The following is a 27,213-nucleotide window of genomic DNA, read 5'->3' as shown; positions in this document are numbered from 1 at the left end:
ACCCGAAGGCGATGGAGTCGTCGGAACGATGCTGAGTGAAGGGGCAGAACTGTTCGAGATCGAGTCACTTGTCGCTTTTTCAGGTCGTCGCTGAGGCTGACCTGTAGATAAGCAGCAGATGGAGAAGTTCTGAGTGCAGAAGAGCGGTATAGCGTTCAAAGAGCTTGAGAGTGAGAAGACGGAGGTGTGAAAGGAAGTGTCGATTCGATCTTCTCGAAATGAGATGTGGCTCGAGCAAAGTTGCTGCGCAGCAAAGCCTCCACTCAGCTTTTTTTCGCGTATGTTGCGTCTTGAGTTCTAACATTCAAGCCAAATTCCACGCACCAGAAGCATCAGAACGCCTCGTGTCTCCTGAACAACTACACCCTATACGATCGCTACCTCTACTCTGGATACACACTCAATGAGAGAGATATAAGTCTGATCAATTTCTGCAAACCTATAACGAGACAGCGGCGAGAGAAGAGATGTATAAGAATTTTGTAGAGGAATGTGAAATGCTAAAGTTGTAATCCTGAAACAATCAAGTAATAAGGTGATGATGAAATGCATGCTATAGAAAAGACGTTGTCGTCATCTAAAAAGTCTCTGTGGCTTCATAGGCGTTGGTAACATCCCTCAACACCTGTCGGGTATCTTGTCTCCTCTGTGCTGCGCCTGCCTTGACCTCATCCAAAAGTTCCTCCTCGTCGAGCTCCTCTGTTTCGCCTTCATCCTCCTCCTGCTCCTCATCATCTTCTTGAGGATAGTCGTAGGTCTCGTCGGCGTCGACGTCTTCGTTTTGGCTTGGCTTGGCGTCGAACCCTGCAGCGGCGGGAGCGGGGGTGTTGGCTCCGGATGAAGTGCTGACCACCGACTGTTCTGGACGCTCAACTCCTTTACGATCGTAAAGGTCGACACGGAGAACATTGAGATCCTGCTGCTCGTCAACACCCACAACGCCTTCGGGGAACGACTTGCGTGCCCAATCAACGACGTAGGTAGAAGCGCGCATGAACTTCTTATGCGCATACTTCTTGTGGAAGAACTGATGGGTGATAGGCCTCAAGCAGTAGTCCAACATGATCTCGGCAGTACCCAACAACTCTTGCTCTGAGTAAGTAGAGTAGTGTACGAGGGTAGGAGTCCATTCTCCCCTCTCCAAGACCTCTCGTGCCAGCCAAGCAGCAGCAGCAGCAATTAGCGAAGGTGGATGCTCCATCAGCCTGTAATCGAGCAACGAGATCTCCATGAAGTACTTGGCAACAGTTCGGGTCTGAATGTCGTAGTTGTCCGCCTTACTAATCCTTCGCAAGAAATTCATAGGATTGGCATAGGACATGCTGAAGTCAAGGACCTTCAGAACATACCTCTCTGCCCGAAGAATCTCGACATCGGTATAACCGCCATCAGCAATGTGGTAGAAGTTCTTGATAGAAGGGCACATCACCTCTTCGTACTTGCTGGCAATGAACATAGCGGTGACTCCCACCAATTGCAGCTTGCTCAAGGATATGGTTCGTCTTGATAAGAAGCGGTCGATGATGTTGACGGCAAGGTAGAGAGTCTCGGGGAGCAAACGGAACTTGGTATGGACGTCAACAAGCCAGTCGATAAGGATAGCTCGTACATCCCAGTTGATCTCCTCCTGAAGAGACATGTAATCACCGTTGGGCATGTTGATGATCTCGAGCTCCTTCATGTATTCGAAGATGTCGTTGACATACTCTGCGACCATGAGAGGGTCTTCGGCATCTTCGGCGTCCAAGTCCTCCCATCCTTCATCTTTGGGAGGCTTCTGTTCGGTCTTGAGACGCTTGGCTTGAGGAGCTTCCATCTTGTCACCGGTGTCGACGATCGCTTCGTTGAGTTTGGTGGATCGCGATGAGGCGATGGGAGCAGTGGTGGAGGCGACGGACGTGGTGCTAGCTTCGCGTCGAAGACCAGTCTGCGAGTTGCCAGAGGCGGTGCGAGACATTGTGCCCTTGCGAGCAGCAACGGCGGCAAAGGCGGCAGTGGTGGAGTTGGACCGTGATGACGCTGAAGGAATACCTGACGTTTTCGAAGCGGTGGTGGTGGTGCCGGCAAGGCGCCTGGAGGCGCGGAAGGGCTGATCGGCAGCAGCAGCAGCAGCGGCATCTCCGGCAGTGGTGGAGGTAGTAGTGGAGGTAGTAGTGGTGGGTCGGGTACGAACAACGCGACGAGCAGCGCCAACGCCAGTGGTGGTGGTAGTGGAGGTGGTGGCAGCGACGGCAGCTGATCGTGATGAGGTGGTAGCAGATGTGGTGGCACGAGGCTTGATAGCATCCTTCAAAGCAGCTTTGCCCTTGTCACCATTACCAGTCATGGTGGGTCTCGTGCGGTTGGCATTGGTCAGATCACCGAGAGCAGCCCTCTTCCGAGTTCCGAGAACACCAGAAGCAGCGGATGCCTTGGTGGCCGCAGTCACGGTAGAGGAAGGCTTGGACGGACCAGCGTCGGCGGGATCATATCGAGTGCTTCTTGAGGTGACGCCAGCATTCTCTTTTGCCTGAGCACCGATGGAAGAGGCGGTGCTACGTGTCCGCAATGGGATGCGACGGGATGCCTGCGGATAGAGGCGGCGAAGATTGGTGCGACGACGACCACGCTGGTCAGCAGCTGCAATCAAGTGAGAGATGATGTGAAGAGAGAATGGCACTTACGATGTTCTGAGACATGATGTAGATGCTTGTTGTATATGTTTATTGTTGGATGATCTCGGTGTCGTCTTGGTGTCGGACTGGCAGTAGCGTAGGTGCACGAGGAAAAGCCAGATGTCGCGACAATGGCGGTAGAGAGACGATGCAAAGGTTGCAAAGCGAGTCAGTTGGATGTCATAGGGGTATAGGTGCTGAAAGGTGATTCGACGCGACGGAAGACGAAACCAAGGAAGAAATATTGCTGAAGAAGGTAGCGTTGAGGCGAAGCAAAGCAGACGCGAGCAAGGTAGATGCCAGTGATGGAGCCAGAGCAGACGATGCCAAAAGAGACGAAGTCGAACGCGATGCAGTGAGGTGTAGTAGCAGGGGCGAGGATGGAAAGATGTGTGAAGATGGGAGTGAAGATGGGAGTGGAGATGGGATGAGACGAGGAAAGGATGAGAGAGGAAGAAGGACAAGCTCGAGCAAGAACAGAGTCAAGGCTTGCTCGTCTGACGGGTCGAAGAATGACAAGAAAATTGGTACAGCAGAGCGCAGTGTGGGACTCGATACAGAAAAAAAAAGAAAAAAAAGAAGAAAAAAAAAAAGAAAAAAAAAAAGAGGCAGCAGAGAGGCAGAACTTGGAAAATTGAATTGAACACGCCTGCGCTCGGTTTGTAGTTCTCCACTAACGAGCCACGACAGGTCCATCCAATTCCACTTCAAACAAAAACAAAACAAAAAACAAAACAAAAAAACAAAAAAAACAAAAAACAAAAAACAAAAAACAAAAAACAAAAAACAAAAAAGGGCGTTCGCGACTGGCGACTGGCGTTCGTGTGCTGAAATCGCGAAAAGCCAATATTCAGCAAGGATGCGTGTCGCAAATCCAAAGTCGCGAGCATCGAAGCTGACCATCGCCATCTGCAACCGGAACAAAAAGAAATTCAAGGAGAAAATGGCTGGAATTTCCCTATTTTTCCTTGAATTAATCTTCCAAGGCAGCAGCTGGCGACCTTCAAGAAACGATTCAACTTCCAATTCACCTTTACGCTGGCAAATTGCAATTTTGTTAGATCCCGCATCGGCGCCGATTATGCTGCGCCTCCCTCTCAACATCATTGCTCTCGTCATCGGGTAGTAGATGGGAAGAATAGCAATGGCAATGAGAAGGGCGCTAGCAATGGCAATAAGAAGGGCAGTAGAAGTGCTGAGGATATGGGTTGCTGCCGCCGCCGTTCAATTGGTGGCTGAATCAAGCTGCGTTCGAAATGCCTGACGGAGAGGTGTGCTACGAACGCAGGCCATCGCTCGCAGCGAGGTCTACACCACCTCAAGATGGGACCGCAACAGCGCACCTTGATACATCATTGCTGCGTGCATATAATAGCAAGCTCAAGCAGAGATGTTGAAGAGAGTCGGTGAAAGACTAGGCTGAGGCAATGGGGCCTATGCAGTCGACAGAACGGGCCGAGACCACACGAGACGAACCGATGCTGGGAGCGAGCGGTGACAAAGAGACTTACCTATGTAATAGAAGCTCTTTCAGTTGAGCTTGCTTAGTTGGCTGGCTGACGGGGGTTAAGTTCCGGATGAGATGGCTGGCTGGTGGAGTAAGTGGTGAGTCTATAATCTTGCTGAAGTTGCTAAAATTGGCGATGTTGGCGGTTATAGGGGCGATAATATAGCCTTGAAGCGTTGGAAGGAAGAATGGTTCGGAGAGAAGAAAGCAGCAGGCCTAAGCTCTGGGCACGAAGAAGCACGTCGGGATGTCGTCGGCTGGATCGCACGGTGATGAACTTGAAAGCAGCGCTGAACGTGCTCTTGGCGATTTTGAAGGGGAAGGATAAGAGAAGAGGAGTGAGGAACAAAGGGCAAGTGATGGTGTAGAGAAAAGATTGGCGGTTAGGGTTAAGAAGCAACGATGGTGAATCTAGAAGAGAGCAAGCTTGACTGTCTGAGACACGGCGGACTCTCAGCGGCTGTTGTGACTTTGAGAGAAAGCGCGATCAACTCTACATTGCGAATTGACAAGCAGGTAAAATCGAGGCAGCAGCGCGCTCTGAGCGTGGACGTGGACGTGGGACGTGGGACGTGGGACGTGGACGTGGACGTGGTTCGTGTCGTATTTGTCACTTTATCCAAGGTGCACATGGCGCTTCCAGTCGTCTATTCGCACGCAAGCATCCGAGATCGAAAGAGCTAGGAGAAGGCGTACGCAATGAATGGCAACTCGTGCCATCAACGTTTCCCTTTGTCTTGGTCACATCTTGAGCTTGGAGACCGAGAATACATTCTCATGAGTTGGAGTTGGATCAGGCTACTGAGTCTACGCTCGATCAAGTGGTGTGGATGCAATTGACCGTGGCCTACAGAAGAGACCGAAGAGCCTCTCTCTGCACTTCTGAAAGGTTGCACTGACGCTTGAAAGCCTTCTTGAGCGTCTCGTCGACAGACTCGGACTTGTTTGCTCGCACTGGCGATTCGCAGTTTGCTGTCGCACTACTGACGCTGCAAATGGCATGCAATGCGTGCGCTTACCTCTTGAACCTTCCAGAACCAGTCTCTCGGCATTCGTCGTCCTGCTCAGAACAGCTATGATGTCGATCTATGCCTCAACTTCAATGCCGGCAAAAGAAGTCGACGTCAAGAAAAAGCCAAAATGAAAAATGTGTCCAACCAACTCGGTCCAAAAAAAAACAACAAAAAGGAGGCTTCAAATTTGACCGTTGAACGGCAATTGCGGCTACACGAAATGACACAAGAAGAAAACTGGCTTCGAAAAACAGGGAAAACTCCACATCCGTTTCACGCGTTACGCGGATCGCCTATCACGTGCCGCAACGACGTTTTTCTGGCAAGGCTGTCCGCCCTCACACCTTGAGCCTTGAGTGGCCTCATACTGCTTATACTAGCCTGAGGACAGTAGTAGAGACTGTAACCAGAAAAGCAATGGGCAGAGGATTTGTAAACGGCACCCTCTCCCAGTAACTACCAGGCCAGCGCGACGTGGGCGACGGCTGACTGTGTGGGTGGGCAAGATGAGAGAGGTGGGCGATGTACGTCTGTTTGTGCGTCATTTGTTACTGCCTCTTGTCTGAGCCTTGGACTGCTGCTCTTCTGCTGCTTTCATGAGAAGACGCTTCTTGGAACACGCTCGCTCGCGTTGAGTAGATTCGCGCTTAAAATGATTCATCGACCGCGGCGCGTTCCGAACCAACACCTTTCCAATCACAGATACCCGATTCACAGCGGGGCATTCAACACCACAGTCTCTCTTCGCTCCTTCGCATTGGTCACATTACGCCGTCCCGATTCTCTTCAGCCCTCGCCGATGCTCTCTTTCCAAGTGTTTCTCCGCATTCCGAGAAAGTGCATTTTTATTATTATTATCCGCCCGTGTTCTCCACACACACTCACGCCTAAGCCGTGATAGCCTTCCACACTTCCGGCTTCCATCATACTGATCGCCATCTCCGCACTTCGGGCCTCCATTGGTTCCTTCGTCATCAACTCCACCCGACCAGTCTCGTCCCTCAGTCACGGAAAGTCAGTCTCGCGGACCAACGACGACAACTTCTTTGCTACCTCCTGCTGCTTATTCCGCATGAACGCTTCTTGCTCTTTCGTGTCCATTGCTGTACACACGGGGTTGAAGCAAGCACCAGTATAATAATCTCGCAACGACTTGGTTCGGAACGTCAAACTCTGTCGCTGGCCTTGACTCATGCTCGGAACATTAATTGCGTCGTCCCTCATTGCATGAGGAGGTCCAAGCGCTGTCACGGGACACTCATCTTCATAGCCGTAGTGGATTTCGCCTGCTCCTCCTGTCATTATGCGGCCACTCACAATGTTTGATCCTTTCCTCAACGCTCGGCGTACACACGCCGCCACCTGCAAAGCAGAAGCCATGGACCCGCCAAAAGCATCCAGCATGCATCCAGCCATCGTCCCCGCCAAGCGATGTCAGCCGCCCTCTTCCTCCACCTTCGCTAGGCCGGAAGCATCAACTAGTGCAGCAGGTGTGGCAGCCGCAGCGGCTGCCTCGGCATCGACCAAACATCTGAAGAAGAAGATTGCGTCAGCGAACGACGACAGTGTTGCTGCCCGCTTGCAACCCAAGCTCTCTCAGACCTCATGGCGTCGGACAAAGTCATATCAGCACGTCGACCTTAGCGGACCCACGAAGCGCACCGTTCTCGAATGGCTTCCACGCGAGGTCGTCTTCATGGTCTTACACCTCCTTTCCTTCCGCGACATTCAAAGCCTTTTGAGAGCGGATAAGAGGATACGACCCTTGATCCATGCCAAGACCTTCTGCCCTTGGCGTAAGCTTCTCGCCTCATTCTTACATTATGAACGACAGTACGACGAGACAATAGCTCTTGAGGAAGAGTCCATCTTCAACACCTCAGATTGCGGTGACGATCATGACAGCGATGATGATCAAGATGCACCACAGGCCGCTGGACAGCACGCCCCTCAGAATGGCCAAGACAGCAATGTCCCACCGAGACCGGTCAATGCGGATCAAGAACAGATCGAACAGAACTTCCTACAAGCATACACAGACGTCGTCACTCAGCTCCAGCTCAAAGCGGCACCCACTGGCCTCCTCGAGCTTGTGCCCTGCCTCACACGTCTATGGCATGAACATCCCTCGTTTCCGCTGATACGCAAATGGAGCAGAGACTTCCTTATCGGTCGCGTCACTTCTGATCACATCTTTGCTGCTGTCGATCATGTCACTGCCGTGGAAACGCTCTGCAGCGTCCGTCTCTACCTCGCTATTGTCCGCCTTTCGCGTGCCTTTTCGCATAACCTGCCCCCCATCCAGTCTGTTCGCATCTTGGACTACGACTGCCATACTGCCATCAACTCTTTCTTCGAGCCCGACCGCATCCTACCGGAATCCGGTTCCATTTCTAACCTTGGCTTCCAGCTCACGCACGAGCAAGAAAGGTTTGTCCGCAGAGATGTACGTCCAGGCGAGCTCATCAAAGTGCAAGCCTTTGCAGGCACCGGTAAGACTAGATCGCTCCTCGCCTATGCTGAGCGACGCCCGAACAAGCGCTTTCTCTACATTGCCTTCAACAAAGCAGCTGCTGATGAAGCGCGACGTCGCTTCCCAGACCACGTCCAGTGTCGCACTATGCATTCAGTCGCATTGTGTCAAGTCGTTCGCACTGCAGGGCAGGACATCGGCGACTTGCGAGCGCGCGACGTTGTCCGATTGCTGGGAGAGAGCCTACCCGAAGGCCAACTCATCCGCGCACAGGCGATCGCCACACAAACAGGACGAGATCATCGACTCACCCCAACAGCGGTCGCAACTTACGTCCTAACAACACTCCAGCGATTCTTCTACTCTGACGATACAACTATCATACCCGACCGCCACGTACCAACAAAGGTCGCTACCGACACTGACCTCAAGATCCGCGCGGTGGCACGCTGCGCACAAGATCTCTGGGACTTCATCCGACAAGGCTCACCGGACCGGAATGGCAAATCAGTCAAATGCCCTCATGATGCCTACGTCAAACTCCTGCAGCTACAAGCCCCACATCACTCTGAGAACTTCTTCAAGGCTTTCGATGTGCTACTGTTAGACGAAGCGCAAGATTTATCGGCTGCTCAGGTCTCCATCTTGCTCCGGGCGAAGAAGCACTGTGGCATCCTGATTGTGGGTGATGTCTTCCAGAAGATCTATGGATTCCGTGGTGGTACAGCGAAAGCCTTCAATGAACGACTGTATCCGTCATCGGCGCACTTCCAATTGACCAAGAGTTTCAGGTTCGGAGACTCAGTGGCAAAGATTGCCACAGAGATGCTGGGGCTCAGAAAGCCTGCGGCGTGGGAGAAGGCTATGGCTAAGCCAAAGCTGAGTGGTGCTTTGGGTGAGGCGGACAGAGTTTTTGCAGATGCAAGTGTGTTTCGCAGCTTGATCGAGGCGCCCTCCTCAGAGCAGGCTCCAGCAACACAGCAGCAGGGACCGGCACCAACACAGGCAGCAGACGAAGCAGCAGCAGCAATCACGCTAGCGAACGGATTGGGCGAAGGCCAACAGGCAGTCGCAGCACAAGTGTCGATCTCTCGAATGGGTCACACTTCTTCGCTCATGTGTCACACACGTATCTTCCGTTCCAACCGAAAGCTATGCCTCACAGCCCTCGCTCTCTCCGCGTCACTGCATCAACCACACAAGATCTTCCTCAAGACTTCGCAGTCCCTACAACCAGACGCCATCGTCACTCTCCTCCGCGACGCACACATTCTGTATCATAACGACAGTCGATCCATGTCCCGCAACTCGCTCCTTCGAGACTTTGCAAGCTGGAAAGATCTGGTTCAGCGAGTGGAAGCAGAGGGTGGAGGGGAAAGCAAACTCTCCCTTGCCGTGGCGTTAGGACCTTTCTTAGCCAGCAACGACTTTTTGGATCAAGTGAAGCAGCTCGAGACCCGTTTTGCGCCTTTGGAAGAGGAGGCAACGGTGGTACTCACAACAGTACACCAAGCAAAAGGCTTAGAATGGGACAATGTGGTTGTTGACGATGATTTCAGACCTGTGTTTGGGAATGACAAGACGCAGCGAGTCGAGGTTGCGGGGTACTGGCATCAAAACGAACTCAACCACCTCTACGTTGCACTGACGAGAGCGAAGAAGAGGCTGGTGGTGTCGAAGGTGGTCTTGCAATGGATTGCCGCTCTCAGAGGGCTGTTCAGATACCGCTTCGTAACAGGAGGAGATAAAGAAGGAATCTGTCCGTGCTGCAAAGCAAGCAAACACGGGCTTGTCGTCAAAGAATACCGCGTAGCTGTGCTGGACTTTCTTAACCCATTCAACACTTCCGAAGAGGTGAAGGCGAGAGAACCCGATCCAAGCCCACTGAAGCAAGTGTTGGGCTGTACAGGGTGTCTCACAGACTCGGATTCGGCTATCTTTGTCGATATCAGCGCGGATCCAGATCTAGCTACGTTCGTTCAAACCGCTCCAAAGATCTCTCGTCAACGTCCTCACCCTCCCAAACAAGCGCAATCCGAAGCGGCGGTGGAGGGACAGGAGGAAAAGAAACCAAAGGTGACAAATGGAGATGCAGCAGGGGCAGGAAAGTTCAGAGTGGATTCAGCGAAACATCCGTTGTTGAAACCAGACCATAGAAGTATGAAATGGGCTATCATGCATCATGAGTACAAGAGGGCTGTTGGGGGGTGGTTTTGCGAGTAGTGAGCTCATCTGTTTAGGGTTGAGGAAGGAGAAGGGGGCACAAGGGAAGGAGGAGAAGGAAAGGATCATGACCGTTTTACTATTGCACTTGTATCGGTAATCATTCACGAGCACCATCTGCACTCACACACTCAAGCAGGCGCGTCACAGTCACGAGCGAAAGCCATTATACCAAAATTGCAGTAATAGATGCAGTGACATGTAGGAACGAGGTTTGCTGTGAACTACGACCATCCATCCACAGCACCAATGACTTAGACACCAGCCATACCAAGCATCCCGGTAGCGTCCCTCACTTTGGCAATATCGCTGGCGGTCAAATGATGTTTCTGACTCAAGAAGAAATCTTCAAAGATCCTTTCGATCTCTGCATCACCCGGGTTTCTCCCACTTGGACCTGGGCTTGCGGCACCTGCCTCTACGCTTGGACCACTGAACTGCAGTTCCAGGTAGGATCGGAGCCCAGTCCAAAACTCGGTAGATCTAATCCTGTTTTCGTGCAACCTCGAAATGCTTGGGCTTAGAGGAGGAGGAACTGCTGTACCAGGGTACTGAGTTGAAGAGCCACCTGGTTGTGCGCCTGGAGTGAGGGATTTACTTGCATTCCTACTGGATAGGCCCGAGAGTGTTTCGTCGTCGGTAGTGAGGGTTAGTTCCGGAATAGAGACTCCGGATGCTGTGCGGTTGTGCGAAGGGCGAGAAGAGGCGGGGTTGGTGAGGATGGGTGCTGGAGCTTGCAAGTCTGCGCTGGTTAGCTTTGTGGATGATGGTGCAGGTGCGGATGAGGAGGCGTTGTTGTTGTTGGGGGACGAGGACATCTCTCCGTATTGCGCGACGGTGTAAGTTTTCTGAGAGAAGGCATGGAGCTGAGCGATTTCGTCTTTGAGAAGCTCATTGACCATTCGATGACGCTTGAGCGTGTTGAGACCTTCGAATGCGTCAGAAACAATGACCACGTCGTAGGCTTGTCCGCAACCACCGGAGACATCGGAGACGACGAGAGTTGAGACGTTGGCAACTTTTTGTCGGATGGCCGACTCGAGTTGTTGTGATGAGACCATGTTCGACTGCCTGTATACTGCTTCAGTCACTTGTGCTTTCTTTGCTCTTGAATTGGAAAGCTGTCAAGATTGTGTCGCGCTGTGGTTGGTGGTGGGAAGCAAGTCCTAATATCGCGATCTGGTGGTGAGATACCTGCATCAACGCACAGCCCTGTCAAAAGTGTTGCTGCAAAGGCGCGGGATTCCAAAAGGGAAATTTAGGCGCGTTGTTCCCAAAGCCAACCAACCATATATATATATATATATTAGCATTTGCATTTGCATTTGCATTTGGAATGCGCCCAAGAGTCGCATTTGGACTGGCCTGTGCTGAGCAGCGAGGAGAGCGCGCCGACCTTTCAGGCAAGTGCTGCGTGTCTCGCCAAGGTCTGTGAGACATTTGTAGTTACAGAGGAGCTAAGCAAGTTAAGTTGACGTCTTGCTATCAATCATCTGTTCGGAAAGGCCGTGTGGATAGCTTCTCACGCCAAGCTTAGACCTTCGGAGAGCATCCGATACGATCCGCTCAAAGTCATAGTTGGATTAACTTTGCAGAGTGTGGAATTGAAGCCGTCGTAAGGCGTCGGCGTGGCCGAAGAAAAGACAAATGCCTCTTGTTGTCGGACCGTGAATCGGATTTTCCCACGCATTGAGATCCTCAGCAATTCGCTATCCTCAAGTCACATCGTCGGCTTCGGCTCACGATCCTCTCGTCTTGCGCTCATCCGTGCTCTCTTTGTAACAGCCACAGGCGGCGCTGCGATCAACTGCGGCTCTTTACAACACCATTCTTCGGCTACTCCGACCGCAAGCTGGACGAGGGCTGGCTCGATTTGCTCTTCCAACCTGCCGGCCCTCTATCACATCTTGGCCGGTTCCCCGTCTCTCTATCATCACTGGAGCGCCACTGAACCCAGCAGCTTTCACTGTGAAAAGCATGGCAAGCCTAGGCACAGCCTCATCACGAGAGAGGCGCATCGCCTGCGTCCAGCTTGACTCAAAACACGCCGACGTGTCCCGAAACATTGACACCGTTCTTGATCTCGTCTCCAACCTCATCTTGGACAGTGGCTCAAACTCGAATACAAACTCGATCGATCTTCTTGTTCTTCCAGAACTTGCTCTCACCGGCTACGTCTTTGAAACCAGAGAAGAGATCAACCCATTCCTTGAAGATGCGACCAGTTTCCTACCGCCTTCATCCTTGTTCACCTCAACGTCTTCATCACCGTCCACTTTCACCACAGCTTGTCGCAGCTCGTGCGCAAGCTCAAGCAGTCCAAGTCTTACGCTTGGAGCTCACCTAGCACAGCAGCTTCGTTGTCACGCTGTAATAGGATTCCCTGAACGGATATCACATCAAGAGTCTTCTAGTCGTGCGCCATCTATAGGGGCCTATCAGAGTGTCACCCTCACCCCTCCCTTCGATGCCAGACCCAAAGATGTCCGCATCTCGTCGAACGAAACAGTCGAGGCTAGCCCGGACCAGACTGTCAACTACCGCGCCTCCAACTCGGCCGCTCTTTTCGCCCCTGACGGCTCCCTTCAGCATGTCTTTCGCAAGCACTTTTTCTTTGAAACCGACGAAAAGTGGGCTTCAGCAGGCAGTGGGTTCGAATCACTTCATATACCGGACCTCGGCAATGTCTGCGTTGCCATCTGTATGGATCTCAACCTATTTCAATTCCGCACTCCCTTTGATTACTGCGAGCTTGCGTCCTTTTGCGTTCAACGCGACGTCGACTTGCTCGTCATGCCCATGGCTTGGCTTCTCCCCAAACACCAAGAGCCAAGAGTAGACTCTTTGCCAAGTCTTTCCACAATCAATTACTGGGTGATGCGATGCTTGCCCTTCTTCAATCCTCAGACTGCATCAACGCAGCCTTCGAGCAGCGCGACTGCCTCTTCCGACGCTGCGGTGGGAGATGCAAATTCATTGAGCAGCAAGATGAGGTATCTTGTTGCCACCAACCGCGTGGGTACCGAGGTAAAGCCGACGTTCGCAGGCTCGTCATGCGTGCTTCAGATGAAGGTGGGTCAACGACCCTTATTGCTTGACAGCCTAGGAACCAAGAAGCAGGCTTGTCTGCTTGTTACTTTGCCTCCTTGAGCCGAACCCCCGCAGGTCAAAGTGTCGGTTCTCACAGCCTCCAATAGAGTACATATAATAGACATTCGCACTTCCTCTCACGCCTCTTTTCGAAGCTTTCCTTCATCACTCAAACCTTCTGTCTCTTCCCATCGAGGTCGCAAGGGAATTTGATCGCAATGAAGCTATCCGGCATGTTCCGAATCGGCTTTGTCGCAGCTATCGTCACTGCGCTCATCCTGCTTCCAAGCTGCATCGCTTCCGGCAGCAGCGGCAAGGCGAGTACCTCGACTTCACAGCCAAGTCGCCATACCGTGCCTAAAACTTCGCCCTGGCCCCCATCTAATGCCTACAATTACATAGAGTACCTCAAATTCGATGGAAACAATATAGTGGATGACAGAACGTTGGACGAAAAAGCTCGTACTTATCGCGATGTCCCCTTTTTCTACTCAGAGAGGCCCCACTTCAAAACTCCCTTGTACTCCATTAACACTCCCACTGCGACGGTCGAACGAGCCCTCCGAGACCATCAATCTGTTGGAATTGTCGATGTCCTCAAGCGCCGCGCGATACTGATCCAAGTCCACAAGGACCCCTACGGAAGCCGCCTCGAACAGCGCTGGTTTCCAAATAGTGCATCGGAGCCGATTAAGCTCTTCCAACTTGATGATAATCTGCATCGCCTTCGGAATAGAATCCGAGCTTCAGATACCAACATGAAACCGCCTCGTGAGGAAAGCATGGAATCCATACCACATGTCAATGACAAGCCCATCCTCACCCAAGGCTCTGAAGATTTCCACCACATGCTACATGCCTCCTATACCGACTCGCGCAAATTTTACTACGTCCGACCAGGACAAGATGCCATATTGGTCGACCCCCGCACAAACGAGGTGATTAGCGACCTCGAGGTTAGTGAGAGGGAAAAAATTCAACACGCTCTGACCGAGTATTCGGCCGCCAAGCAGGATTACGGCAAAACAATCGCATCTGTGATCTGGGGCAGGCCTATCAAAGCCATGGCTTATCACAAAGGCGGACGAACGTCGCATATTCCACTGACAGAATATCCGCGGCTTACGTATGGAGATACGAGAGATAATATGATGCTGAAACTGCAGCAGAACGGACGCTTCCGCATATACAGAAAGATCGATAGAAAGAAATATGCATACAAGGTAAAGGTGAAAAATCCTGGAGCCAATGAAGGCGAATATCTGGAAGTCTATGTTAAGCCACTCTCCCGCCTAGAACGTAATCAGGAGCGACTTCTGGCTTTAGCTGGCAAGATCGAATTGCCTTGGGTGGCAAAGCTTCGTGCCAGTCATCGACGATGACGAACAAGTAATGCGTGCAAGAGCTTGCGCGTAGTCCTCAACACGACTCCCAAGTCCTTCAGATCATATACGCTGCAGTTGATCGCGACGCCTTTGAAATGGAGCGAGATCCCATCCCACCAGATGTGTCCTTATCTTGGTCGTGCTCTCCCATTCCCATACTGCATTTTCAAGTGAGTAGGCTGCAGATAAAGTTGTCAAACGGTCCGCAACAGTGAAAGCACATGTCCTCTTTTCCTCACTCTCTTGTTGGCCTCCCACCTCGATGCTACCGTCAGCTAAGATCGATGGAGGTTGAAGAGAGACAACTGTTTCGAGTGGTTCAGCAGTATAAATAGCGAGAATGTGGACCACTTTGCTTCTCCTTCTCATCCACCTTCAAGACAACAAACCGAATCCCCTTGCCGGCTTTCTCATTCCATGCTCAAGGGAACTACGTCAAACATGCGGTTCTCACGCCATGCAACCAAGCTGGTCCTCCTGCTCGTGGCTTTTGCTGCTGCGGCTAGCGCCTTGGTCCTGCCTAACTCCGCCAACGATATTCACAACAGTGACCGTGGTGCTAAGCTCGTCCGCAGGCAAACAAAGAAATGGACTTGGGAAGAGATTCAGCAAGGCAGCATACATAACAGGAATTATCGAACTTCGACTCTAGGCGCCGTGTCCTCGATCTTCCACGAAACCATTTTCTACGGCGGCCAGCCTGTAATTTTCTTCAATGGGAAGTCCGAGGAAGTCCTTCCTGACGGACTCGCACAGCACGCTTTCGCCAATTTTAACGGATTTCACGCGCTTGAAACCAATTCGCAAGAAGTCATGACGGTAAAGCCACAGGGAGTGGCTGCAGCAAATGATGGTGTGAAACAGGGCGTTCGCAATGTTTATCATACACATAGGAACTTCGGTCGGGATGCTGCAAAATTAGCCTATACTTCAAGCGTATATGCTTTGCCTCCTCGACGAATTGGCTTTTTTGAAAAGCCGCAACAAGCTCCTAAATGGAAAGTTGTACTGACTGGAGAGGCCAACCCTCGAGGCGACTTCCTTACCTTGAAGGAACAGCTCGACCATCAGCGACACTTGCGGTTCGAGGACTCACTGGGCACTAAGAGCTTAAATATCCGAGCTAACCCAGATGGCAGTATCGAGCGTCAATTCTGGGACCTCGTCAATAAGAAAGAGATCACGAATCTCCGCTTGTAGCTTTTACATCCTCTGATCTTATCTCCCACCTTTCCTCAACGCTGAGGAGCGCTCATTATACAGTAGACAGTCCCTGCGTCTGTCGTGCGTCGACCACCGACACCGCCAGCAAGGCACCACGACCACGCGCGAGGCTTGCTTTGCTTCTTTTTGCTTCTTTTCGCTTCTTTTCCAATATGTCAATTCTAATCATGCTCGTGTAGCTCTTACGCAAGCCTTGACGAGATTTTGAACGTGTGTTTTGACTGCATCCAAGTGAGACCTCCTTGAGAGCCCATGCATCCGAGTTTTGGCAAATTGGCTGTACAGCATCGAAGCCTGAAGAACAAGAACTGGTTGTGCGACAAGTGGTGGAAATCAGTGGGGGTACATGAATGATGCATGCCAAATGGCTTTTACTCAAGTGCGTTCGTGTTCAACAGCATCGGTACGAGCCAAACCAGGCAGGCCATACAATCTATCGGCCTTGAGAAGTCTGCACCCTCGCTCATCAAAAAAGAAGAAGCCCAGTGTCACAGTGTTGGCAAGAATGCAAGTCTCCTTCTCATCCACCTTCAAGACAACAAACCGAATCCCCTTGCCGGCTTTCTCATTCCATGCTCAAGGGAACTACATCAAACATGCGGTTCTCACGCCATGCAACCAAGCTGGTCCTCCTGCTCATGGCTTTTGCTGCTGCGGCTAGCGCCTTGGTCCTGCCTAACTCCACCAACGATATTCACAACAGTGACCGTGGTGCTAAGCTCGTCCGCAGGCAAACAAAGAAATGGACTTGGGAAGAGATTCAGCAAGGCAGCATACATAACAGGAATTATCGAACTTCGACTCTAGGCGCTGTGTCCTCGATCTTCCACGAAACCATTTTCTACGGCGGCCAGCCTGTAATTTTCTTCAATGGGAAGTCCGAGGAAGTCCTTCCTGACGGACTCGCACAGCACGCTTTCGCCAATTTTAACGGATTTCACGCGCTTGAAACCAATTCGCAAGAAGTCATGACGGTAAAGCCACAGGGAGTGGCTGCAGCAAATGATGGTGTGAAACAGGGCGTTCGCAATGTTTATCATACACATAGGAACTTCGGTCAGGATGCTGCAAAATTAGCCTATACTTCAAGCGTATATGCTTTGCCTCCTCGACGAATTGGCTTTTTTGAAAAGTCGCAACAAGCTCCTAAATGGAAAGTTGTACTGACTGGAGAGGCCAACCCTCGAGGCGACTTCCTTACCTTGAAGGAACAGCTCGACCATCAGCGACACTTGCGGTTCGAGGACTCACTGGGCACTAAGAGCTTAAATATCCGAGCTAACCCAGATGGCAGTATCGAGCGTCAATTCTGGGACCTCGTCAATAAGAAAGAGATCACGAATCTCCGCTTGTAGCTTTTACATCCTCTGATCTTATCTCCCACCTTTCCTCAACGCTGAGGAGCGCTCATTATACGGTAGACAGTCCCTGCGTCTGTCGTGCGTCGACCACCGACACCGCCAGCAAGGCACCACGACCACGCGCGAGGCTTGCTTTGCTTCTTTTTGCTTCTTTTCGCTTCTTTTCCAATATGTCAATTCTAATCATGCTCGTGTAGCTCTTACGCAAGCCTTGACGAGATTTTGAACGTGTGTTTTGACTGCATCCAAGTGAGACCTCCTTGAGAGCCCATGCGTCCGAGTTTTGGCAAATTGGCTGTACAGCATCGAAGCCTGAAGAACAAGAACTGGTTGTGCGACAAGTGGTGGAAATCAGTGGGGGTACATGAATGATGCATGCCAAATGGCTTTTACTCAAGTGCGTTCGTGTTCAACAGCATCGGTACGAGCCAAACCAGGCAGGCCATACAATCTATCGGCCTTGAGAAGTCTGCACCCTCGCTCATCAAAAAAGAAGAAGCCCAGCGTCACAGTGTTGGCAAGAATGCAAGTCTCAAACGAAAGTGGCCACCAATGTGACGCCGTGTTGTCTTGTGTTGTCATTATAGAGCTGATCAGCTCCCACCTTCGGCGTGCTTGAGTATGAAAGTTGATTGTTCCTCAGGGACACTGGTCCATATTGCGGGCCTAGTTTTCTGAGAAATGAGTGCAATCTCACAAGCAACTTGACAACATGCCATTGACTTCACTTCACTAGGGTCGTGGCCTCAAACTCCACGCAATCCTTAAGAGGTTCCCATCAGCCCTCGCGTTTCTTTCCATACCTTCATAAGTTTTGTAATCTCCTTCTTTGAAGCCTCTCAACATCTCACTCTTTTTACCTCTCAAAGACTCATCAAGATGAAAACCTTCCTGATCCGGACCTTCGTAGCTTCGACGATTATCGCCGCGGCGATGGCTTCGCTTCTGCCACTGATGCCCCAGTCGGGCGGTATAGTCACCCGGAACTCGGGCCCCTCGGTACCGCTTCCCAAAGTCGTTCTCTTTAAGCATGTAAATGTGCGTTCCTGGTTTGTCAAGCATGGTCGACCAATCCCAGCCATGCTAGCTGCCATTAAGCCTGCTCAGTCAAAATGGTCAATGTATCGCAGGATCAAGAATCGTCCGGGTCATGAAGATTATGATTCCTTAGTAAAACAGCTCACTCTACAACCCACCGTCGTTTACGATCTCGAAGCTATAAAACTTCCTCAGGACGAAAAGCTGGCTAGTCAAGCTCTTGCCGCGATGACGCGCAAAGGAAAGTCCTTCTACGTGATGGATAACAATAAGGACAACAATCTCCGAGTTTGGCTCTTCCAGGCAAAGGAGAATGCCAAGGGCGGGGTTGACTTTACCTACCATAACAGGTTTACGGGCGGCAATAATTTCGAGGTGATCAAAGCGTTGAACGCAGTCAGGCATCTGCATTAAACGCTTGGCGTGGGTCTGCAGGAGCTATCTCCTCATCGAGAGATCGCTGCACCGGATGTGTTGGAAGGCTAGTGAACTGTGGCAGGACACGGTTTGATATTGAGCAATCGACGTTGATGAGTAAGTACAAGAGGGATAAGATGATACAAACGAACTGGCCGACTTCGGACACCTTATATACACGTCTCGACACTGACAAGAGGTAGGAGAGAGGTCTGGAGCATGAGAGGCATTAGAGCCCTCAAGGGGAGTCCCGACAGAGGCTTACTATCAGATGGAGGGTCGCCTTCTGCCTCGTCGGGTGTACCGATCTGATCGTCGGGGACCGCCCGACAGTTTTTCCGACAACTCTTATCGGGCGTGGGAAAACGCCGTCGGCCATCCCGTTGGATACGCCGATGGATGCGCCGATCATCAGACTCCCGGTGTGAGTCGATACCCTCCTCCTTCAGGATGAACGTCAGTCCCATCTTTCTTTCCGCACCATTTGTCTCAGTCACTCCTAAACCTATCCTCGCAAAATCCTTTGAAATCCACCCCTTTTATCAATTGTGTCATTCAAGTGGTCCTGTAGTGATGAGCTTGGAAAATCGCCAAGCGTCTGCCATAGCCTTGAGTTCATCTGCTTTTCATTTGGAACCGAAAGGTCATGAGAATGTCTACTATGAGCACTATATCAAATTCTCATAGTTGAGTGAAGCGGCAGCCTTTTGGTTGTAGAGTGTGAGAGTACGGTATCAGTGGAACTGCTAAGCAAATGCATGTACAGTACTGTATGTGCTCGAAGTCGATCCCACAGCGGTCATGAGACAGTTGCCGGGAAGATAGATGAGGGCTGGCAACCTGCGCTCGCATTCGAAAGGCCTGCGCAAGCCTGTTACTGAATCGAACAGGAGCATGAAAAACTCCGGTTCAGTGCAGAAGATTCATAGCTCGACGGAGCGTTGCTTGAAGAGTTGCCCTTCACAGTCGTCCCCGTCCTTGCTGCCCATCTCTGAGAAAGCCCCTCTTGTTGCACACCGCCTCATCACATCAGGCTTGTACTTGCCAACTGCACTCTTCGAACACGCATCCAATACTCCTTCCATGAGCTCCAGCGCCCGCGCATGGACCCGATTGAGAGAAGTGACGCCGCCTGGCTAACAACCGAGAAAAAATGAGAAAAACCTGAAGGAGTAGCAAGGATGAAGCTCATCGTGCCTCAGGCGCTTTTGCTGATGCAGATCATTCTGCCTATCATTGCCTCACCATTACCGGTAAATCCCTCACCGAGCGAAATCGAAACCGTGGAAGAAGGACCGAAGCTGCCGCTCCATGGCTCAATTGCAGAAATCGAAGAAGAGCTTCCTAGATCTGTTTCAGATCCGATCCACCCACTTTAAATTACGAAATGAAGGAACTACTTAAGAAGCGTCGTCGTGTGAGGCTCTACACGCTCGAACCCAGAGCACTCGTTCAGCGCTTACCAAAGGTGGACGGTGTTGAAGTTGCGAAATCCGTCGGAGGGCCACTCGATCGAGATCTTATCTCCATCATGACGTATAGATACTCGTCTTTCTTTGTGATTGGTGGGAACGGGAAGGTTCGGGACTTCGATAGGAAGCCGGAAAGCAATTCTTACACTTGGGCAGATAAACTGGAGCCCAAGGTTCTGGAGGCGGTCAAAGCTGCCCACGGTGCTCCAGAGCCGACCGTTTCAATTCTGGCTAGGCAAGTTGGGCCTGCAGAGGATGCAGCCGTCGCCTCGAGTCGTTCGCTTAGTAGGAAGCTGACAGAAGGCGTTAAGAGCGTCCTCGAACGTGTCACTTCCACTCTAACGTCCTCTCGTGCCCGTTGATATTTGATGAAGCTTCCGTTCTTGTCACATCGCATTGATTCTGATCAAACCTTAGATTACCAAACCTTGGTCTTACACCAACCTTCTTTCCGGCATTGGATCGAACGAATGACCTGTATATATGCGCATGTCTCAGACCAGCCACTCAGATGAAGCTAGTTTGATTTCGAGTTCCACAACTTTCTGCAAGGTAACGGTGATAAAGGATGAGCAAAATATGCTCAGATTACGATCCACCTTTGACCGGAGCTGGTCCGTGGTTCAGAACCTTGGGCTTTTGCAGCCCAGGTGGGCAAAGTGGTTCCATACTGACGATATGCCCCTGTGAGGGCAGAACCGATCATAGAGATTCTCGATGCAGATGTGCAGGAGCTGGTCCCTTCCTTGTGGGGAAAGGAGTGGGTGCTACGTTCGGACTCTCAGGCCGCCAGAAGTGCTGGAGCTCTCAGGTGGGACCTCTGATTCTGTCATCCTTGACTGTCACCGTTAAGCGCCTAAGAATTATTTGTCAAGCTTGGAACAGTGTGCGAGTTGCGAGACCGGTGACGTTAGGGACGAACGTAGAAGTCCTTTCCGGCAATGAAACTGTTGCATATATCTTCACTGGTGCTCTGGAACCAGCTTGCCTCCCCTGACTCGCCGAGGAGCTGACTCCCCTGATTCCTAGAAACGAGACCAACAATCCGTCGTCTCAAGGTTCCAAAGGCCTCCACTGAGGACTCCTTTTGATCGTCCGAGCACCAGCCGATCTCAACTCAAACACCATGCTCAGACAAAAGAAAGCAGCTTGCTTAGTGAGGCGGGCGTTGTGTATCATGGCGTTTTTCCCACCTATCTTGCTTGCACTGGCAGGAAGAGCTCTGCTCGTCATACCCGAGGATTCTACATTGCCAGTCAAAGGGGCTGAAAGCAATGACAACAAAGGTTCTGGTGCCGCACTTAGCGACTTGCACCCACCGAGTCCCATCACATCGCCAAACCCACTTACCGCACCTGCCGCGCAAATCGCCGAAACTTCCTCGGCCGAGACTCGCCGAAGTTATGTTCGCCCGCAACGTGTCCCAACGACCGGTCTCGTGCGAGGGCAGAAGGGCAAACTCGTGCCGTTTCATATCAAACATCCTCTCAGCTTCTTTCCGGATCCCGATGCCGCTCAGAAGTTTCCCGACCCATTGGAACGTCATGTCGTTGACCCTTCTGCCAGGATCACCTATGAAGCAGGAACACCGAGCTCATCTGAAATCGGCAAACAGTATCACGCCATCCGTCTCCTGGGAAACGGCCTCGATGGACAGGTGTTGGAGCTCAAGAAGAAGGAAGGTGTGCCATTCTATGCGTTGAGTACTAGAGGAAAGGCCTGGTTCTTCGATACCAGAGATGAGAAGCACTTCTCGTACACGGATAAAGTCTTAGCTTCGGACCGAGAGCATGTTTCCCGCTACTTTGAACCAGTCTCGACTGCAGAAGCAAGGACATCGAATGGTCCAGAAGCAGAGACATCGGATGGCGCAGAGTTAGAGATTTCTGATTTCACAGACTCGGAGACTTCGGATAGTGCGTCGTCTGCGAGTCTGGCTGCGGCTAAGGTTCCACCTGTGGTGGAACGGGCGGTGGTAAAGCAATCTCAGCCCAGAATCCCCTGGTTTCAAAAGCTCGCAAAGGGGGCAAAGTCCTTCTTCAAGAAACCTTTCGCCTTTGTCAAAACTCGAGTCAGGCAAGTCTAGCGAAGAAGTGAAGCCGATCAGGCCCAATGATGAATACAAGTACTGTACAGTAACGTCAGCGAGTCGTCACCATCGAGGTACTTCGGCTGAGGTCTGAAGCTGGCGAGCGCTAGAATACTCTGTTCTGCTGAGTCTGATGTGCGTGTTGTGGGTCGAATCTGTGCTGGAACTTCTGAGTGATGAGATGAGTGGGGTGGTCACCACCCTTGTCGGCCGCCGCTCTGTGAAGTTTCGTGTTGCCCACATGCTCTTCATTTGGTTGGTAACGCCCAATTCGCTATGGTCATGGTTGCTCTTCCACATCGACCCTCACCTACAAGGAGCGCTAGAATACTCTGTTCTGCTGAGTCTGATGTGCGTGTTGTGGGTCGAATCTGTGCTGGAACTTCCGAGTGATGAGATGAGTGGGGTGGTCACCACCCTTGTCGGCCGCCGCTCTGTGAAGTTTCGTGTTGCCCACATGCTCTTCATTTGGTTGGTAACGCCCAATTCGCTATGGTCATGGTTGCTCTTCCACATCGACCCTCACCTACAAGGAAAGAACCCACCACTATCATCTTTCGCTCGTCAAATCAGGCGACGCCACGATTCTGGTGGATAGCATGGAGGCACATCCATCAGAGGATGCTTCCTGACTCTGTGTTTAGCCGCAACATTCAATGTTGACTGCGCCCATCAAAACAAAGCACGTTGAAGGGGAAGAGTTGCCTGATATTGTTGCAGTTCTTGCTTACAACAGTATCGTCCAGCGATGGGATTGGTGACACGCAAGCATGATATACTTAAACAATGTCAGGCTTCGCCAAGTCTCGTCACTTTTTCATCCGCCCTTGATCCAAATCACATCATTCGCCCACTCGACTCAGGAGTCACGGGGCGTAGCTAGCTCTACCTTTGCCTGTCCTCCCTTCTCTCCTTTCATCACAAATGTTCTTTCGAATCATAGGTAGAAATCTCTAGCCTCGAACACTCCCTTCTTGACTCTGCATCGTTCTTCTTTCTCGTCTTTAGCTTGTCAAGATGCTCGGCAAGACGCTCAAAGCTTTCATCCTGCTCCAGCTGGTAGTCCTGGCGACTCTTGCTCCGATTCTTTTCGCACAACGTTTAGGGCCTCAACGCGTCCCCAGCAATGGGGAACAACAACGAGCCCATGAAGGGTTCCTCAATCAATATCCTGAAGAAACTCGGGCAACTATTTGTGCCAATCGCGGCTTTACGATGCAAATCCCTGGTCACAGTGCACCTGCATACATCAGTCCTGCCCACATCGGCTATTACCATGCCATCAAAGTCCCATCGGAAACCTTGAAGGAATGTCTCCTCAATCACATGATGGAACGGGGCCAACCTTTCTTTGCCGAACACCCAGACGGAGATGTGTACTTCTATAGCGAAAGAACACGTGGGAAAGGGTTCGAAGAGGAACAGGTCGAAGAAACTCAAGCTGCAGGTGTCAGAGAGGTTCTCAGCCGAGAAGGCTCTCGCACCGTCATCCTACCTAAAAGCAATCTTGCCGGTGAAGTTGCCGAGACGAGCCGGAATGCCAGATCGGGCCTCTCTTCCTTGAGAAAGATTTGGAAGAGGTCACCCCTTGAGACTAAAGGTAAAACTTCCGTTGGAGACATACTCCCTCCGATCGACGAAGATGAAGTACTCCTGCACAAGGCAGACCAAAACAGTCTTCTGGACACAGGAGCTCTGCAGCGTGAGGAACTTTTGCCCGCTCCAAGATCCGTGCCCATCCGAGAAGGGACCAAAGGCTCCTGGTTCTCCGGCTGGAAGTTCCCTTGGTATGGTGACCGTAGTCTTTCGCCTTCCTTGAGCACGAAGCAGGTCAATCAATTGCTTGAAACTTCAAAACTCAGACCATCAGCCGGCTCACTTAAGGTGTGGCCAGCTACATTTCGAAAGCAATTCCTCGCAGTCAAGCTGCCCGGCTACGGATGGGACGCTGCTACAATCAATCGAATGAGGAAAACAAATATGCCTTTCTTCGTTGAAGGAGCTGATGGTAAGGTTTGGTACCATAACCCTAAAAATCAGCCAACGAGATTTGTTAGGACTAAGAATAGATTTGACAAAGAGGTTCGAAGAGCTATCAGGGAGCAAAAGGTTGACACGGTGGAAATGCCATCATTTGCTATCAGACCAGCAGCTACGGAGGCAAGATCGGAACTTTCTTTGACTCAGAGACCCACCAAAGGAGCCAGAGAATTGTTTGGTAGAGTTGCGGGCGGGTTCAAGTACTTTCGTGGACCTTGAAGCAGCGATTTGGTATCGCAGCTAATGTTCCTTTCTTCCCGTTTTGCGTCCCCCTTTCTTCCTGCTTTATTTCCTCCCTTGTTTGTATCGAGTTGATGCTATTTTTGCTGGCAATCGCATCGTTCCTTCTCCCTCTCAAGTGCGCTATGAGTTGAGGCTGTGAAGAGTTTGTGACTGATCTGAGCACAGAACGATGACGTAAGACTTCAATTCCACCACTGAGCTCGCCATTGTCCCACCCTCGATGATCTCTCCGCTTGTGTTGAGTCAACATCAACAATCTTGAGGCACTTCCGGCCCGGCGACACGTGTTGACAAACGTTCGCAAGGTCTTGCCGAGCTTGACCGATTTCCCTGCGGTTGCTGAACATGCTGGTCGAGCCACTCGTCGCGCGATGGCGGCCTCATTTGGCATCAAACGACCCACTCAACCGTTGCCACACCCCTCCATTGAACGACACTGGTGATTGGAGAGTCCACAACACTCTCAACACCCCCTTGTTGTAAGGAACCGAAACGTCGGGAGCTTACCATTGCTCGTTGTATCCGCCCACCAAGGTACCGATCATTGTTCGCAACCACTGCCAGCTACTAATCACAACATCAATGTGGCAACCTCCTCACTTCATCTTCATTGACCCACATGACTGCGATAAACACTCTCATCCCTCCTACTTATAAAAAAGAGTGATTTTTCGATGAAGCACATCTTTCCCTCCCTCCCCCCTTTTTTCGATTGTCTGCCTTCTCTTTTCGAACCATCACATTCATTCAGTCAGTCCTTCGTTCGTTTCTCTGGTAGAAACGTCATCAAGATGATACCCAATCCTTTCCCTCGCGTTCTCCTCATCTCTTTCTTCCTCGCCACTCTTTCCCTGGCCTTCAACCCGGGCTCCAAGCGGGGCCATCTCAACCGAAGAAGCCCCGAGCCATTCCCATTATCTGCCACAGAACAGCAAACAACATCCTCCACTCCATCTTTCACCGATTTCTCCAGCCGTCCCGATCTGTCCACCGGTTTTCGTCGATCTTCTAGCTTGCCGAACAATTTCTCCCCATTGTCAAGCTACAAATCCGCCCTTGACACCGCAGATTGGTCAGCTGGCTCTCCAGCACCTAGTTCACATGGAAGTGATGGTGCGTTTGGACCGTCTAGCTATCCTTCCGTTTCCACAACTCCTTCTGACCGCCCGAGGACGAGGTCGGGGAAGCCTAAGTTAGCTGATCTCCTAAGTCCTAACGCTAGAGATGAACAATCTCTTCCGGCTGATGTGCCTGAGGCCGAGATTAAAGAGACGTATCCCTCCGATCAAAACTTGGCGCCGATATCGAGGCAAAAGGTTAGGTGGTCGAATTTAAAACCTTCTGCAATTACGTTTTCGTCGAGACTCGCAAAGGTGAAATCGGAAAATGGTAATCCAGACAGTTTCTTCAAAAATGTTCCGGAAAGGTGGCCGACGAGGCTAAGGACGAAGCTTAACTGGTGGACGGCGATGGCGAGGCCTGTAGGCCCTAACCAGCAGCAGATGGATCAGAATCCTGTAGCTGGTAGACGGAATAGATTGGGTGATAGGGTTGGAAGTGCTTGGGGTAGGATGAAAACTGCTAGCAGCAACATTGGAGAAAATGTGAGGGGGTTGTTTAAGGGAGGTAATCCTTCAGCTGCTGTTAGTGATGCTAGGCAAGAGGCAGGGAAAGGGAAAAACATCGCTCTTGCCGCCGAGCCTCTTCCCAGCGGAGCCCTCGACAAATATCTCACCAACCCCGCCAACTCACACATAAAAGAAGCCATCTCCCAACTACCCCAAACGACAGACGCATATCAACTCGTCTCATACTCCGACCCAACCGCACCCGGCGGAGCACAAGTTTACCGGTTCTACAACAAACCCAATCATGATGTGTACAGGGAAAGTGTTGGCTATGTTCCACCCATATTGCACGATGCGAAGAAGGCAGAGGCCGAGATTAAAGAGACGTATCCCTCCGATCAAAACTTGGCGCCGATATCGAGGCAAAAGGTTAGGTGGTCGAATTTAAAACCTTCTGCAATTACGTTTTCGTCGAGACTCGCAAAGGTGAAAGATAGCATCTCGTCACGCTTCGCTCCTGTCCAGGAAAAGATGAGAATTCATCTGGCGGACCTTAAAGACCATATCGCAATAGCCAAAAACCCCAGAATAGTAAACTACTACACCACCGGTGGCAAACCAGCCGTCCACGAATTCGGTGAGACCGCATCAGATAGAACAATCCCATACCAAGCTCGGGATGCAGCGCAGACTTTTGGAGAAGCAAGGGTATTTTACGATCCAAAGAATTACAAGAATCAAGTGCGGGTGGTGTATACCGGTCAATCCCCTGGTGGAGGCCTTGCTCCACCAGAGATGTTCGGAACGTCCGTGGTTCCCGAGAATAAAGCTCTGCCGTGGCCGAAAGCTTGGAGGCCGGAGGGAGTGCGGGATACGATGTCGACGTTTGGAGTTGCTCATGAAGGCACTTTCTTGTACAGAGTTCCGGAAAGGTGGCCGACGAGGCTGAGGACGAAGGTTAACCAGTTGCCGACGAGGGTAAGGACGGAGGTTAAGCAGTGGCCGACGAGGGTAAGGACGGAGGTTAAGCAGTGGCCGACGAAGGTAAGGACGGAGGTTAAGCAGTGGCCGACGAGGGTAAGGACGGAGGTTAAGCAGTGGCCGACGAAGGTAAGGACGGAGGTTAAGCAGTGGCCGACGAGGGTAAGGACGGAGGTTAACCGGTTGAAGGCGTTGGCGAGGCCTGTAGGCCCTAACCAGCAGCGGATGGATCAGCAACCTGTAGCTGGTAAATGGAATAGATTGGGTGATAGGATTGGAAATGCTTGGGGTAGGATGAAAATTGCTGGCAGCAACATTGGAGAAAATGTGAGGGGGTTGTTTAAGGGAGGTAATCCTTCAGCTGCTGTTAGTAGTGCTAGGGAAGTTGCGAGGCCTATTCGACGTTGAACATCTTTCTTTCTTTTCGTCGCTGTA

The 27,213-nt window shown here is 51.4% G+C and overlaps 13 protein-coding genes across 13 annotated transcripts; 11 read left to right on the top strand and 2 right to left on the bottom strand.

Annotated features, from left to right (window-relative positions):
* Nucleotides 1-577: 577 nt before the first annotated feature.
* UHO2_04951 (putative b-type cyclin 1) lies at nt 578-2,678 on the bottom strand (the record flags this gene model as incomplete). The annotated part of the gene is made up of 2 exons (XM_041557482.1): nt 578-2,566; nt 2,664-2,678. 2 exons carry the CDS (start codon nt 2,676-2,678, stop codon nt 578-580), a joined length of 2,004 nt encoding a protein of 667 aa, XP_041413416.1.
* A 1,885-nt stretch (nt 2,679-4,563) lies between these two features.
* Nucleotides 4,564-4,845, top strand: UHO2_04950 (uncharacterized protein; the record flags this gene model as incomplete). The annotated part of the gene is made up of 1 exon (XM_041557481.1): nt 4,564-4,845. One exon carries the CDS (start codon nt 4,564-4,566, stop codon nt 4,843-4,845), a length of 282 nt encoding a protein of 93 aa, XP_041413415.1.
* A 1,647-nt stretch (nt 4,846-6,492) lies between these two features.
* Nucleotides 6,493-9,870, top strand: UHO2_04949 (uncharacterized protein; the record flags this gene model as incomplete). Its single annotated transcript, XM_041557480.1, has 1 exon — nt 6,493-9,870. The coding sequence occupies one exon, from the start codon at nt 6,493-6,495 to the stop codon at nt 9,868-9,870; it is 3,378 nt and encodes a 1,125-aa protein (XP_041413414.1).
* A 254-nt stretch (nt 9,871-10,124) lies between these two features.
* UHO2_04948 (uncharacterized protein) lies at nt 10,125-10,931 on the bottom strand (the record flags this gene model as incomplete). The annotated part of the gene is made up of 1 exon (XM_041557479.1): nt 10,125-10,931. One exon carries the CDS (start codon nt 10,929-10,931, stop codon nt 10,125-10,127), a length of 807 nt encoding a protein of 268 aa, XP_041413413.1.
* A 916-nt stretch (nt 10,932-11,847) lies between these two features.
* Nucleotides 11,848-13,020, top strand: UHO2_04947 (uncharacterized protein; the record flags this gene model as incomplete). The annotated part of the gene is made up of 1 exon (XM_041557478.1): nt 11,848-13,020. The coding sequence occupies one exon, from the start codon at nt 11,848-11,850 to the stop codon at nt 13,018-13,020; it is 1,173 nt and encodes a 390-aa protein (XP_041413412.1).
* A 158-nt stretch (nt 13,021-13,178) lies between these two features.
* Nucleotides 13,179-14,342, top strand: UHO2_04946 (uncharacterized protein; the record flags this gene model as incomplete). The annotated part of the gene is made up of 1 exon (XM_041557477.1): nt 13,179-14,342. One exon carries the CDS (start codon nt 13,179-13,181, stop codon nt 14,340-14,342), a length of 1,164 nt encoding a protein of 387 aa, XP_041413411.1.
* Nucleotides 14,343-14,786: 444 nt separating this feature from the next.
* Nucleotides 14,787-15,545, top strand: UHO2_04945 (uncharacterized protein; the record flags this gene model as incomplete). The annotated part of the gene is made up of 1 exon (XM_041557476.1): nt 14,787-15,545. The coding sequence occupies one exon, from the start codon at nt 14,787-14,789 to the stop codon at nt 15,543-15,545; it is 759 nt and encodes a 252-aa protein (XP_041413410.1).
* Nucleotides 15,546-16,165: 620 nt separating this feature from the next.
* On the top strand, nt 16,166-16,924 carry UHO2_04944 (uncharacterized protein; the record flags this gene model as incomplete). Its single annotated transcript, XM_041557475.1, has 1 exon — nt 16,166-16,924. The coding sequence occupies one exon, from the start codon at nt 16,166-16,168 to the stop codon at nt 16,922-16,924; it is 759 nt and encodes a 252-aa protein (XP_041413409.1).
* An 885-nt stretch (nt 16,925-17,809) lies between these two features.
* On the top strand, nt 17,810-18,382 carry UHO2_04943 (uncharacterized protein; the record flags this gene model as incomplete). Its single annotated transcript, XM_041557474.1, has 1 exon — nt 17,810-18,382. One exon carries the CDS (start codon nt 17,810-17,812, stop codon nt 18,380-18,382), a length of 573 nt encoding a protein of 190 aa, XP_041413408.1.
* A 1,390-nt stretch (nt 18,383-19,772) lies between these two features.
* UHO2_04942 (uncharacterized protein) lies at nt 19,773-20,219 on the top strand (the record flags this gene model as incomplete). Its single annotated transcript, XM_041557473.1, has 1 exon — nt 19,773-20,219. The coding sequence occupies one exon, from the start codon at nt 19,773-19,775 to the stop codon at nt 20,217-20,219; it is 447 nt and encodes a 148-aa protein (XP_041413407.1).
* Nucleotides 20,220-20,983: 764 nt separating this feature from the next.
* UHO2_04941 (uncharacterized protein) lies at nt 20,984-21,943 on the top strand (the record flags this gene model as incomplete). The annotated part of the gene is made up of 1 exon (XM_041557472.1): nt 20,984-21,943. One exon carries the CDS (start codon nt 20,984-20,986, stop codon nt 21,941-21,943), a length of 960 nt encoding a protein of 319 aa, XP_041413406.1.
* Nucleotides 21,944-22,963: 1,020 nt separating this feature from the next.
* Nucleotides 22,964-24,205, top strand: UHO2_04940 (uncharacterized protein; the record flags this gene model as incomplete). The annotated part of the gene is made up of 1 exon (XM_041557471.1): nt 22,964-24,205. One exon carries the CDS (start codon nt 22,964-22,966, stop codon nt 24,203-24,205), a length of 1,242 nt encoding a protein of 413 aa, XP_041413405.1.
* Nucleotides 24,206-25,020: 815 nt separating this feature from the next.
* Nucleotides 25,021-27,186, top strand: UHO2_04939 (uncharacterized protein; the record flags this gene model as incomplete). The annotated part of the gene is made up of 1 exon (XM_041557470.1): nt 25,021-27,186. The coding sequence occupies one exon, from the start codon at nt 25,021-25,023 to the stop codon at nt 27,184-27,186; it is 2,166 nt and encodes a 721-aa protein (XP_041413404.1).
* Between the last annotated feature and the right edge of the window lie 27 nt (nt 27,187-27,213).

Source organism: Ustilago hordei (genome assembly GCF_900519145.1).
Source record: "Ustilago hordei strain Uho2 genome assembly, contig: UHO2_contig_11, whole genome shotgun sequence".
NCBI lineage: Eukaryota > Fungi > Basidiomycota > Ustilaginomycetes > Ustilaginales > Ustilaginaceae > Ustilago > Ustilago hordei.
This window is presented reverse-complemented; position numbering and strand designations above follow the sequence as displayed.